Source organism: Natrix helvetica, assembly GCF_964273705.1.
Source record: "Natrix helvetica genome assembly, chromosome: 1".
In the NCBI taxonomy this organism is placed as follows: domain Eukaryota; kingdom Metazoa; phylum Chordata; class Lepidosauria; order Squamata; family Natricidae; genus Natrix; species Natrix helvetica.
This window is the reverse complement of record NC_138548.1, coordinates 339,022,055-339,035,566: the sequence shown is the minus strand read 5'-3', so window position 1 is coordinate 339,035,566 and position 13,512 is coordinate 339,022,055. Positions and strand designations below refer to the sequence as shown.

Here is a 13,512-nt window from a genome sequence, read left to right as displayed (position 1 = left end):
GGAATCCGTTTTGATCTGTATGGATGAATGATGTAAGAAATTTTTTCAACCTTTCTGCTATTATTGAGGCAAAGATTTTGTAATCTGCATTTAGCAGTGAGATTGGTCTGTAGTTTTGTATAAACACCTGGTCTGTGTCCGCCTTAGGTAATAATACAATATTAACTTATAACTTTGCAACATATATCTGTGGATAGCCTGCAGTTGGTTAGCTTCTGGATGAGTGGAAGAGTGACATCTACTGGCGAAATTTGGAATTTCCCCCCCTCTTAATACCTTAAGAGAAAACAGGAATTTTGGTGACTATCTTCTCTGGATAACAAGAGAGCTGACTACTAGAGTTTATTGAGGCTAATCTTTGGACACTACCAATAGAAACAACTGGAGAGAGAGAAAGAAGATTTATCGGAGCAGGGGAACCCAGAACATTCTGATATAATTATCCAACACAGGAGGGAAGCATCTAAGGTTGAACTTAAAATATAGGAATTAATGTTATAATACTACCATCAAAGGAATATACTGTTTTTGTTATTGTTATTGCTGTAAGATTATTAATCCTCTCTTTTCGATATTATTGGCACTAGTACTGATTAATTTAGGAGATTGTTTGATCACAATATAAGTAATAACTATAAGCAATTTACTCTTAGATTTTATTAAGTTAATAAAATAGATTAATAGATTAATAGAAACTTTGGAGTATTATAAGTGTGACATACACCCACATATATATACAGTGATAAATTGATAAGTCTCTCTCACTCTCTCCCTATCCTATGACAGCTGTTCTCACATAACATACGAACTTATCGATATATAGAGTTTACTACCCCCTATCATTATTTAAAATTGATAATTGAGTAGAGGAAGAGGGAAGAGGAGAGGGAAAGGGAGGAGAGGGAGAGGAAGGAAGGAAGGTAGGCAGGAAGGAAGGAAGGAAGGAAGGAAGGAAGAAGGAAGGAAGGAGGGAGGGAGGGACGGAGGAAGGAATAAAGAAAGAAAGAAAGAAAGAAAGAAAGAAAGAAAGAAAGAAAGAAAGAAAGAAAGAAAGAAAGAAAGAAAGAAGGAGGACTGGAGAAAGTTACGAGGGAGAGAAGAAAGTGAGAGTTCTGGAGAAAAATTAAAGTAGAGATCCAATTCTTCTAAAAAATGACAAGTAGTACAAATTTAATGAAAATTGGCATGGGGAGGAAGCCAGCATCCCAGCCATCCCTAACGGCTGCCAGTCCTTCAAACCAAAGATCTTCGGAGGATATGCTTCAGAGAGAAAGATTCAATTCAACTCAGGAATTGCATATTACAGACTACGCAGGACTCAAAGGCTAAAAATCACGAAGAACTTAAAAAGGATATTAGAGAAATAAGGAGTGATACTGTAGAATTAAAGGAGAGAATGCAGAAGATGGACGATAAATTTGAGAAGTTCAAGGAACAGATCAATAAACACAAACAAAGAATAAAGGTAATAGAAGGAAGGCTGGAAAAGGAGGATGAAAAATGGAGCAGCTGAGTTCTAGGCTGATCCAGGCAAACAAGGAACTTGAGTTAACGGTCCTCCGTTAGAATCAGAGAAAGCAGCCCAATTCCTACGGTTCCAGAACGTAAAGGAAGAAAAAGGGGAGTATTTATCAGACACGATGGCAGACCTTATGGCAAAGGCTTTGGGAATAAAAAAGGATGAGATGGCAAGTGAGATCGACGAGACGTTTAGAATACAGACAAACTACGCAAAAAAGAATAATTTACCAAGAGAAGTTCATGTAAAGTTTGTAAAAAAATCAATACGTGACGAGGTGCTAAATAGAATAAGAGACAACCCGATAATTTACAACCAACGACAACTAACAGTTCTAAAACAGGTACCGAGGAGAATTAGAGAATTAAGAAGGCCCTATCAATTTTTAACATCTGTCCTGAACAAATTTGAAATTAACTTTAGATGGCTGATGCCGGAGGGCGTACTGGTAACTTGGAGAGATAGAAGATTTAGAATAGACACAATGGAACAAGCGGGAGATTTTTACAATACTCTTGTTGGGCAGGAGGATGAGAAAGACGAAGGAGAACAGTCGGGAGCAAGGAGGCAAGGACCCAGGGCACAGATAAGAAGAGAAAAGGAACCAGTGGAGACAGGAAAGGAGAAAGAAGTCGTTCTAGACGAAAAAGGGGAAGAACCAAAGGAAGTGAGAGAAATAAGGGCAACAAGAAGCACACGACCTAAATACACATAGAAGTATGTCGGGAGAAATCAAGATTCTATCATTGAATATTAATGGTCTAAACTTACCCCAGAAGAGGAAAACAATATTTAATAAATTATAACATTTGAACTACGATATAATTGCAATGCAAGAGGTCCATATGACTAAAAGACAGATCCAGATCTTAGAATGTCCTAGATTGGGTAAACTTTACACGGCACTAGCTAACCAAAAGAAAAGAGGAATAGCATTATATGTCAAAGACACAATCCAGACTAAACTAATTTATCATGATGAGGAAGGGAGAATATTAATCGTAGAAATAATGTTAAACCAAAAAAAGGTGTCACTGGTTGTAATATATGCACCTAATGAAGACCAGGAAAATTTCTATCATAGACTATATAGCATTATTCAAGAGATGGGAAATGAAAATGTTTGTTTACTGGGTGACTTCAATGCTATAGTTGACCCGAAACGGGACTATAAAAGTGGAAAGAAGAGAAAAGGAGCTAGGAGAACTTTCCCAAGGTCATTCTTCCAAATGGCTGAAGAACTTAAACTTTTTTTTTAAACAAAATTTTATTGGTTTTAAAAAGAATATACAAGGAAAGGGGTAATGGATGAAATACAAATTTTGAGTTACATTATGCAGGAGATGCCCCCCCCCATTCTCATAACTTTCATTTGTTAATACATTAGATTGTTGTTACTTATTATTTTGTCAGCATATAAACTTTTATCTTAGAATAATTTCAATCATTTTATATCAAACAGATTTTCAAGTTCATTTTTGTGATCTGAGTTTTCTCAGTGTTGCCTCTTCTCCCCCCCCCCCTGGCAGAGCTCCGGCACCTCCCGTGTCCTGTATGTCCGGTGTAGTGTCATCAGTTTTATCTAGGAGGACTTTATTTGTTTCCATAAAGGCCTCAGCCTCAATAGTTGTATTAATTCTAACTCTCGTGTCCTCCCAGAATATTAACATACCTTCTGGAAAAAGCCATTTAAACCACACCCCTTTCTGGTATAACTTCTTCGCTAGGTGCGAGTAGTTTTTTCTTTTATCTCTAACTTTCTTTGGGATCTGTTTCAGAATGGCTATTTCTCTATCCTTGTATTTTAACGCTTGTCCCCTTTGTGCACTCAGAATTTCGTCTCTTGTGGTGTTTCTAAGAAATTTAATGTGTACCTCCCTTGGAACGTTGTGTGTTCTAGCATATGCTGAGTTTACTCTATAAACCAGGTCCATATCCCACCCCATCTGTTGTCTGTCTTTTTAAATATATTCAGCCAATAAATTTGTCATAATATCCCTCAAATCTTCATCATCAGCCTCAATTACATTTTGAAATCTAAGAAAAAAAGACATCCGTTCAAATTCCGTTTTTATCTGGTGGTTCTCAAGTTCTTGATTTCCTTTCTGGACCACTTTCACCTCTCTCCTCATCTCAACCGTCCCCTCCTCCAAAAGTTCCAGCCTGTGAGTTTTGGATCACACGGTCTTTATTCTGAGCTGTTCGTTCATTTCCTTCAATTGGTTTTTAAGTCCTCCTGCCCCTTTAAGAGTTGTTGAAACATTTGTTGAAAGTCCACCTCCGAAGGCTTAGGCTGGAACAAAGAAGTCAGTGTCTGTTGTCCGCTGGGGCTGGACATTGAGGATGTTGGGGCGGAGCCCGCAAATCCCGGGTTCCCCGGTGGTGGTCCTTTAGGTGGCATTGTAGTAATCAGAGCTCAGAGATGGAGGTAGCAATACAGAGAAGAAACAACTGGAAAGGTGGTTAGCTGAGAGAGATCGCGAGGCAGGAAGCCCAGACAGTTAGGGACCTGGGCAATAAAGCAATAAAATCCTTTGTTCCAAGTCCAGGATAAAGTGTAACATGAGATTTCTCTGAGTGTCACAGAGACAAAGCCAAAATGCCAGCAATTTGTATGGGTGGAGTCAAATTCTCAAAGTACATGAAGACAACGGAAGTGTGCCATCTTGCCCTGCCAGCTCCGGGATCCAAAGGCAAAAGTTTCCAAAGTTTTCAAAAGAAACAGATCATCACCTCATTTTCGCAATTGCAGTAAAGGAAATCTGCTATTTGCTATGAGAGTGATTCCATTCCAGGGCTCCCCCCCCCTCTTCTGGGGGCAGGGAGCAAAACAGTTTAAAGCCGCTTGTCCAAGGGGGGGGGGGAATCCCCCTCCCTCCAATCACACTTCCCAGCCACAAGTTGAAAGCTTTCCTAAAGAGCCAACAGTTTTTTTTCCTTTACTCATCAAAGGGAACAGGGGGAATCTCCATCTCACGGCACAGCAACTGCATCGTTCGAATCTTGAATTTCTTTCAGCTGCCTTCGACGCAAAGACGCCACAGCGCCTCCCCTCTTGCCTCCCGATGCCTAGGGCGATGCGGGGAGCCCCCCGGCCACCGCCGACACAGGGGGTCCCCCGCTACGCCGTCCCCTCAGCAGGAGCCCCTCCAGGACGTCCTGTGCCCCCCCGATCAAAGGGGAGCCCACCAGGAGTGCGCGGGGCGAGCAAAGCCTGCCCGTCGCGTACTGCAGCGGAAGTGGAAGGTCATGGCTGAAGAACTTAATCTGTATGATGTATGGCGAGAAAGATGTCCAGAGAGAAAGCAATATACCTTCTACTCGAATAGACACGAATCCTGGTCAAGGATAGATATGGTCTGACTGCCAATGGAGATAATTTCAGAAGTGAAGGAGAAAGATATAGAACCCAATCTATGGGCTGACCACAATCCCATGAGGATTATTTGGAAAAAACAAAAGGGCAGTTATCGTTGGTTACCCAATAGATCAATTCTAAAAGACCAGGAATATATTAAAAGAGTTAACCAAGAATTAAGATTCTTCTTCAAAGAAAACGGGCCAGGAGATACATACAAAACCTATGGGATACAACTAAGGCATTTATAAGAGGGGTCACAATATCAGCCACAGCCAGGAAGAAAAAAACTGAGAATCTAAAAATAAGAGAGCTGAAAGAAAGGCATAGAAATTTAGAGAGTGAACTGCAAAAGAAACCGCAGAACAGAAGTATAAAAGGAAATATGGAACTGATTAAACATAAATTGGCTATATTTGAAAAAGCAAAATTGGCACAATCTATAAAAAAAGCAAAGCAATGTCGCAATTCCTGAATAAGACAATTCAGTATCAAATTCCACCTCACTCTAAACTTTGATGCAACTTGAAGTCTCTTTGGATTATATTTGTATATTTTAAAAAGCCAAGAACTGTGATGGTGAACCTATGGGACATGTTCGGGAGGTGGCATGCAGAGCCCTCTGTGCTATGCTGGCACATGCGCCGTCAGCCCAGGTCACATCTCCGTGGAGTTTCTTTTGTGAGTTTCTTACCTGTTGCCGCACTGATCTTACCTGTTACCTGTTGCCGCGCTGCCAATATTGGGATAACCCACCTCCTGCCAGCCAGCTGGTTTTCGGATCTCTGATGTGCATGTGCATATTATTGCATGTCCATGGCACGGGCATGTTCGCATGCAAATAGGAACAACTTTCAGTTAGGGCATGCAGGCGCGTATAGTTTTGGCAATCGGGACAAAAAAGGTTCGCCTTCACTGGCCTACAATCTCTCGGCTGCACCATTCCAACTTTCCTGAGGATGGAGGAAAGTACTCTAATAAATTGGGTGTCTATTAATGAATCAGAAAGGGAAAAATGAGGGAAAATAGGGAAATTTAAAGTCTTTTGAATATCATCACATGGGAAGAAGAAACAAGTGGAGAGTAGGAATGGTGCTTTTGAAAATAAATAAATTGTACTTAAATATAAATAATCCAGGTCAGAATTAAAATGACACACCCATTGTTTGCATTTTTGTTAGTAAATTCATATCCGTCGTTCAGACTAAGAAAATAATTCCTTTGCAAGCTCAGTCTCTGTAAATAGGAAAATTCATAAATGTAACTTTCTAGAATTAACAACATGTTCCCACGTAAGCGTATCTTTGTATGGGAAATTAGGTCATTTGTCCTCCTAAAGCTCTCTCCAAAGTCCATGCATTTATCTTGGCTTCTTCTCCCTTGTGTGGATCCTTTGATGGTAAGTAAGATGATAGCTCTGGTTAAAAGATGTTCTACACAGCAATCATTTAAATGGCTTCTCCTGTGTGTGGATTTTCTTATGGACAGTAAGAGAACGGCTTCTACTGAAGCCCTTTCCACACTCCATGCATTTGTATGGTTTCTCCCCTGTGTGGATCCTCTTATGGGCGGTAAGGGTACTGCTTTGACTGAAGCCCTTTCCACACTCCATGCATTTAAATGGCTTTTCCCCTGTGTGGATCCTCTTATGCATGGTAAGGGTATTGTTTCTACTGAAGCCCTTTCCACACTCCATGCATTTAAATGGCTTTTCCCTGGTGTGGATCCTCTTATGGACGGTAAGGGCACTGCGTTCCGTGAAGCCCTTTCCACACTCCATGCATTTAAATGGCCTTTCCCCTGTGTGGATCCTTTTATGGGCGGTAATGGCACTGCTTCTACTGAAGCCCTTTCCACACTCCATGCATTTGTATGGTTTCTCCCCTGTGTGGATCCTTTTATGACGAATGAGGCCACTAGGCTGGAAGAAGCTCTTTCCACACTCCAGGCATTTAAATGGCCTTTCCCCTGTGTGGATCCTCTTATGGACGTTAAGTGCACTGCTTGCCGTGAAGCCCTTTCCACACTCCATGCATTTAAATGGCTTCTCCCGTGTGTGGATTTTCTTATGGACAGTAAGAGAACAGCTTGTACTGAAGCCCTTTCCACACTCCATGCATTTGTATGTTTTCTCCACTATGTGGATCCTCTTATGGATGGTAAGGGCACAGCTTCTACTGAAGCCCTTTCCACACTCCATGCATTTGTATGGTTTCTCCCCTGTGTGGATCCTCTTATGGATGGTAAGGGCACTGCCTATACTGAAGCTCTTTCCACACTCCATGCATTTAAATGGCCTTTCCCCTGCGTGGATCCTTTGATGGAGATTCAGTACACTGTTTCTACTGAAGCCCTTTCCACACTCCAGGCATTTAAATGGCTTCTCCCCCATATGAATCATTTTATGGAATGTAAGATTACTCTCTTTGTTGAAGCTCTTTCCACAATCTATGCATTTATATTGTGCATCACATGTGAGAATTATCTTATGTCTTAGAAGGGATGCAATCTTATGGAATCCCGAACCACAGTCCATGCACTTATATGGCTTCTCCTTGTGGTTTCTTTCCTGAGCAGTCAAAGTCTTCCTTTCACAGAAGCTCTTTCCATCCTCCAGAGTCTCCCCGATGGGAAGACTTTTTTGTGGTGTAAGAGACCCATTTTCCTGAGAAAATGGGATACTCCAATTGCAATTTTTTCCATTGTCTTTGCGTATATAATCCCGTCCTTTGGATTTGGATGGATAGTGTTCATTTACCTCTAATGTGTCTTTGGACAGCTTTACACCTTTCCCCATATATTTCTTCTGTATTTTTCCCCCTTCCTCAAGAAGCTCCTGCATGTGAGCCTCAATGGAAGATGAGCTTTCCTTATTCCAATTATTTGAGGGGTTTCTCTCCTGCCTGTGGAATTCCATTTGAATTGCAGGCTTCTCCATTACGTCTCCATGCCTGAACCCTTGGAATGATTCTCCTGACTCTTCATGGTCCTTCTCATTATCACCTTCAAGGGAAAAGAGAAATAAACAATACACCAAATTTAAAGGAAAAGATCAATCACCCGGAAGTCATTACCCTTTGAAACTCATCTTCAACCTCCTCTTTTTCTTCTTACATAAAACATATTTCACTTGCATTTTGTTGTTTATTTGCCAAAAATCACATGATTGAAGTGGAGGAAAATACTAGTATTCTTCTATTAAGCTTAAGCTGCATGTTTGCAATGGGAAACCGTCACCATTTCGCCCCTAATTCTAAGGCACAGGATAGAAATAAAACAGAACTAGTTAACTCACTTACTTGAATGACTAGGCCTCATAGTAATAGCACTTAGACTTATATATCACTTCACATGGCTTTACAGCCCTCTCTAAGCGGTTTTCAGAGTCAGTAAATTGCCCCCAACAATCTGCGTCTTTATTTTACTGACCTCAGAAGGAATGAATGCTGAGTCAACCTTGAGCCTGGTGGGATTCGAACTGCCAAATTGCAGGCAGCCGGCAGTCAGCAGAAGTAGCCTGCAGTACTGCATTCTAACCACTGCGCCATCACAGCTTCACAGGACTGATATGGAATTATCTGGGCCAAAAAAGCTGAAATCTGCGATGGAGTTGGTAAAACGGTGCCTCCAACTCCCATCCCCTCCAGCCGGCGCAGTAGGATACCATGGTCGATGGTATCAAAAGCCGCTGAGAGGTCTAATAGGACCAGGATAGAGGAGCAACCTCTATCTCTGGATATCCAGAGATCATTCACCAACGCGACCAAGGCTGTCTCGGTGCTGTGCCCGGGTCGGAAGCCGGACTGGTGTGGGTCTAGATATACGGATTCGTCGAGGCGACGTGGAAATTGCTGCGCCACCACATTCTCAACAACCTTCGCTAAAACGGGAAGGTTGGAGACTGGACAGTAATTAGCTAGCTCCGTTGGGTCAAGTGAAGGCCTCTTGAGCAGGGGCCTCACCACCGCCTCTTTCAAGGCAGTCGGTAAGGAACCCTAGCTCAATGAGGCGTTCACCAGGCCCAGAAGCCAGCCTCGCGTCACCTCCCAGGATGCCAGTACCAACCAGGAGGGGCACGGGTCCATTGAACATGTGGTGGGTCGCAGCCGTCCACGCAACCCGTCTAAATCCTCTGGGGCAACAGAATCAAACTCCTCCCAGAGTGGGCTCACAAGACTCACTGAAGATGGCTCGTCTGGTCCACTGGGGGGGGCACATCCTTTTATACAGGGAGCGAAGGGACTCAGAAGAAATCGGATTCAGCCTTCTTCTTACTCAAGAGATTCAAAATACCCAGTAACATAGTTGGAAGGAATCTTGCGTGTTGTTTAGCCCAATTCCCTGCTCCAGCAGGAAACCCCACACCATTGCAGAATTACGCCTGTCCAATGTGTTCTTGAAAAGCTGCAGTGACAGAACACCAAAAACATCTGGAATCCAGCTGTTCCACTAGTTAATTGTTCTGTCAGGAAATTTATCTTTGGTTTGTTGGAAGAAATGTCCTTCTGGGTTCTGCTCCAAGTGGGGAAAAAGACATTGGAGACATGGAGGCTGCTTGGAAATATGGTTTTAATGGTGGACAGGACCACATGGCTTGAGTCCTGAACAGAAAAGGTGATCACATGCTTCAATGTTGGTGGAGAAGAAAAGGAAATACTGAGATGCTGAGTCCCTGGTTTTATACCCTCTCTGGCCTTTGATCTTGATCTTGTGTTCTGATTGGTTGTCAGACTCCCATGGGGCCATGCAGGGGCAACTCTCAAGGCTGCATTTTGAATCCAGGTTTGGTTGAGTTCTCAGATGCCATGTGGTCAGTTGAGTAAAGTGCTAATATTATCATGCCTTAATCCCATCCCACTGGAGCTGATGGGGGGAACTTTTTATTATGTAAAGGGACTGGTTTGGCCTTCTTAATAGCCTATTGACAAATCGGGTCGGGGGCAGGAAGCTACAGGGAGCTATTCTCAATTTAAAACATGTTTCTTCCTTTTCACATCCAGGAAAATATAATATTCTGCCTTTTCAATATTTCCTAGGATATTTCATTTTCTTTTTTTTTTCTTGTCTCTTTTTGATTTATATCTTTTAATTTTTTATTTTTTTATTTTTTTAATAAATCCATTTTTTAAATTTTTAAACAAACAAGCACAAACATAAAACACCATCTTCCAGGTTCGTACAGTATGTCGATTGGTTACAAAACTTTTGTACATCCTCACCATAGTCTTCACTTACAATTTATATAGAATCTCGTATTATCAATGTGATATATACAGTATGTATGCAGTTATTATCATTGTTAAACATTTATTTAACTATAACCATTATTACTTCATTTTTGTGTGAGATATTCTAAATTTTGAGTAAATTTGTATTATGGCATTTCATTACATCAGATATTTCATTTTCCTGGGAGAGGGCTGGGTGATAACTTTCCACAGGTTCTAGGCCGGAGTTATCTGATAAGTTTTCATCTATTACTTATGTTAACATTGGTGCTTTGGAAAATAGGTTGACATCTTCTCTGTGACAGCCTCTCAAGTATTGGAAGGCTCCTCTTGCGCCATCCCTTGTGTTCTTAATGTTTTAGTCTCCTGCCCCCTAATCATCTTTGTTGTTCTTCTTTGCAATATTTCTAGAGTTACCGCTGTTGATCCAGATATCTCCTATTCCATAAAAGTCCTTCTATTATTTTCCTGCCTGTTTAAAAGCTGAACTGCATAATTTTGGATAGGGCCCAGCGTTCAAATCGTTGATCTTTCTGGACCTTGAGCCTATCTTCTAAAGCGTTAGCTGTTCACTCTAGCTTGCTGTTGTCCCCAAATTTTATGAGTTTCCTTCTATTTCCCCCATCTATATTGCTAATTAAGATTTTGGAGAGAACTGCGTCTCAGGCAGAACCCTGGGGTAACCCACTGTTTGCTTCCCTCCCTACAAGGCATTGTAAAATAAGAACAACCAGCGAAAATAAAAATCAACAAACTATTCAAAAAACAGTCTACTTAAGAAAACCAGTGGTGTCTCTAGCACATTGAAGTTTCTAGATGGAATGAGAAGAGAGCTGGAAGGGACCTTGGAGGTATTCTACTCCAGTCCCCTGTTCAAGCAGGAAATCAGATACCATTTCAGACAAGTGACTGTCCAGTCTCTTCTTAAAAACCTCCAGTGTTGAACCACCTACAACTTCTGAAGGCAAGCTGTTCAACCCATTTATTTTCCTCACTGTTGGGAAGGTTCTCCTTAATTCCAGGTTGCTTCTCTCCATTGTTTCTTGTTCTGTCCTCTGGTCCTTTTGAAAATGGCCTCTTCCTCTTTGTGGTAGTCACTGAAATACTGGAATACTACTATGATGATCCCCCTAGCTTTTCTGTAGTCTAGACTAGCCTAACCCCAATCCTGTCAGGTATTTAATCATTTTAGTTGCTCTTCTTTGCATTTTTTCCAAAGTCTCAACATCTTATTTGCAATGTGGTGACCAAAACTGGATGCAGCATTCCAAGTGTAGTCTTACTTAAGTCTTCATAAATCAGTATTAATACTTCAGGTTGTTTTGATTTTATGCCCGTTTATACAACCAAGGGTTAGATTAGCTTTTTTGGCAGCTGCCACACACTTGTTGACTCATGATTAGGTGATTGTCCACTGGGACTCCAAGGCCCCTCTCACAGTTACTGTTTTTGAGCCAGGTTTCACCTAATGTGTACTTGTACCTTTGGTTTTTCCTGTCCAGGTACAAAACCTTGATTTTCTCCACATTAACTTTTATTTTGTTGGATAGGGCCCATTGTGCAAGTCAGTCAAGATCTTTCTGGATCCTGAGCTTGTCGTCTGGGGTGTTGGTTATTCCTGCCAGATTAGTATCATCAGGAAATTGGATGAGTACCCCTTCTATTCCCTCATCTAAGTCATCCAAGAATTCCAAGGGAATGGCTGCTGACCTCTGAGCTCCGTACGACTACGGAGCTCCCTGATGAAGGGGGGGGGGGGTGCCCCGGCCCTCTTTCCATCTGGAGGGTCGAGGATTAAGAGCAGCGACCACCCTGGCTTACCATAGAGCCTAATTTGGCCTTCCAGGGTGGTCAAATAGCCAGGATGATAAGAAGACTGTCCCAGCTGGAGCCGAGATGGGAGTTGGAGGCGGAGTCATGGTCGGAGCTCCAGCTGGAGGGCGGCGATGGCGGCGAGGAGCGAGGCAGAGCGAAGGAGTGGCGGCGACGGCTTCCCAGCAGCCCAGCAGCCCAGGCGGCGAGACGGCGGTATCGGCGATGCCAGCAGGGCCGAATTGGAGGGTGTGGACCGCCGGAAGGCCGTTCGGGGGCGGAACGAGGCTTGAGACGCTGGAGGCCGAAGAAGGCCTGCGGGAGAGCCGTAGGCCGGCCGGAGCAGCGCTCGGGCCTGGACCAACAGCGGGGGGTCGTTGAAATAAGGGGGGGGCAGGTCATGACAAGTCCAGCCCTTAAAGATCTATGGAGTCTGGAGCCTGGAGCCTGGCAGAGGGAGGACACCTGTGGCACCAGGGGCAGGAGACATAGTGCCAGGAGTCAGAGGATCTATCAACCCCTGCCATCTGTCATCTGCCTGCCAAGACTGTGCCCAGGTGTCCCTCGTTGATCATCAACAACCTTTTACAACTACCTGCCCACTTGTCATTTTGACTATTTACAACTGCTCCCGAGCCAACTGTTGTGTGTGCCTGCGTGACTACCCCCACCATCTTTCACCAGCCCACTATCAAAATCCATCAAATATCCATTTAAACCGTCTGCCTACCTACACCACAGATTGCCTCCCGGCCTCCATCTTTTTACCATCTTCCTACCACCTACTCTCCATCTAGTTACTGTCTTCTCATCATCCCCTTATTTATCATCTGATGTGGAACCTGGCTTGCTGACTCTTTTTAACATCCATAGCACCCTGGCCCTGGTTACAGCGCTTCCAGTATATATTTGAGGTCAGACTTGCTCCAGCTGCGGGAGTCCCCCCTCTCGCAGATATGGCCCTTTGCCCTTTCAAGGGCCCACCTTAATGATGGGTTTGTTAACCCCAAGAGGTGGAGGAAGCAAAGACTTAGGGGGTTTTTAACTAGATGTTTTTTATCCATTTTAGGGGGTTCTAGGGCGGGTGGGAGAGATCAGGCCAGGAGGAGGACTTTAGCCAGGCGAACAGGTGAAGTCAAGGAGGGAGTGAGCGGAGTGGGGAGGGGGAGGGAAAATGACATTCCTACAGAGGGTTGTTTTATTCCAACGGTCGTGGGGAGGGGTGGGTGCGAGGACCGAACAAAATCTCGTAGTCGGTTGGGAGACTGTGGCTGTTGGACACGCTCGGTCGCTCGTACCAACCCCCGCAGCCTAGGTGGCCAGGACCTACAGAGCCAGGGCCTGAGGCTGATGCTTTGCAATGAAAGGTCCGTTGTTAACAAGGCCCCCCTCATTAATGAGTTGATCTCAGAGGGGGAGCCGGACCTTGCAGGGATAACGGAGACCTGGTTGGGCCACGAGGGTGGTTTGCCCCTCGTGGAGATGTGCCCGCCAGGTTACCGTGCATTTCATCAGCCGCGGGCCCTGGGTAAGAGTGGTGGGGTGGCGGTAATTATACGGGAGAGTCTGGAACCGAGGGAGTTCACTGTGCCACA

At 43.5% G+C, this 13,512-nt stretch overlaps 2 protein-coding genes across 6 annotated transcripts in view; both read right to left on the bottom strand.

Annotated features, from left to right (window-relative positions):
• The window catches only part of LOC309383804 (uncharacterized protein), a 90,105-nt gene that overhangs the window by 20,360 nt on the left and 56,233 nt on the right, over positions 1-13,512 (bottom strand). For 4 of the 5 annotated variants that reach the window (XM_081936732.1, XM_081936731.1, XM_081936733.1 and 1 more), the window contains exon 6: positions 5,116-7,880. The exons of the other annotated variant lie outside the window; for it this stretch is intronic. In XM_081936732.1, the coding sequence (XP_081792858.1) occupies positions 6,322-7,880 (1,559 nt within the window). In that variant the 3' untranslated portion in view covers positions 5,116-6,321. Of the gene's footprint in view, positions 1-5,115; positions 7,881-13,512 lie in introns of those variants that run through there. 5 annotated transcript variants of the gene reach the window in all.
• Positions 1-13,512, bottom strand: part of LOC309383896 (zinc finger and SCAN domain-containing protein 12-like) — a 43,371-nt gene that overhangs the window by 13,225 nt on the left and 16,634 nt on the right. The gene's annotated exons all lie outside the window — the stretch shown is intronic.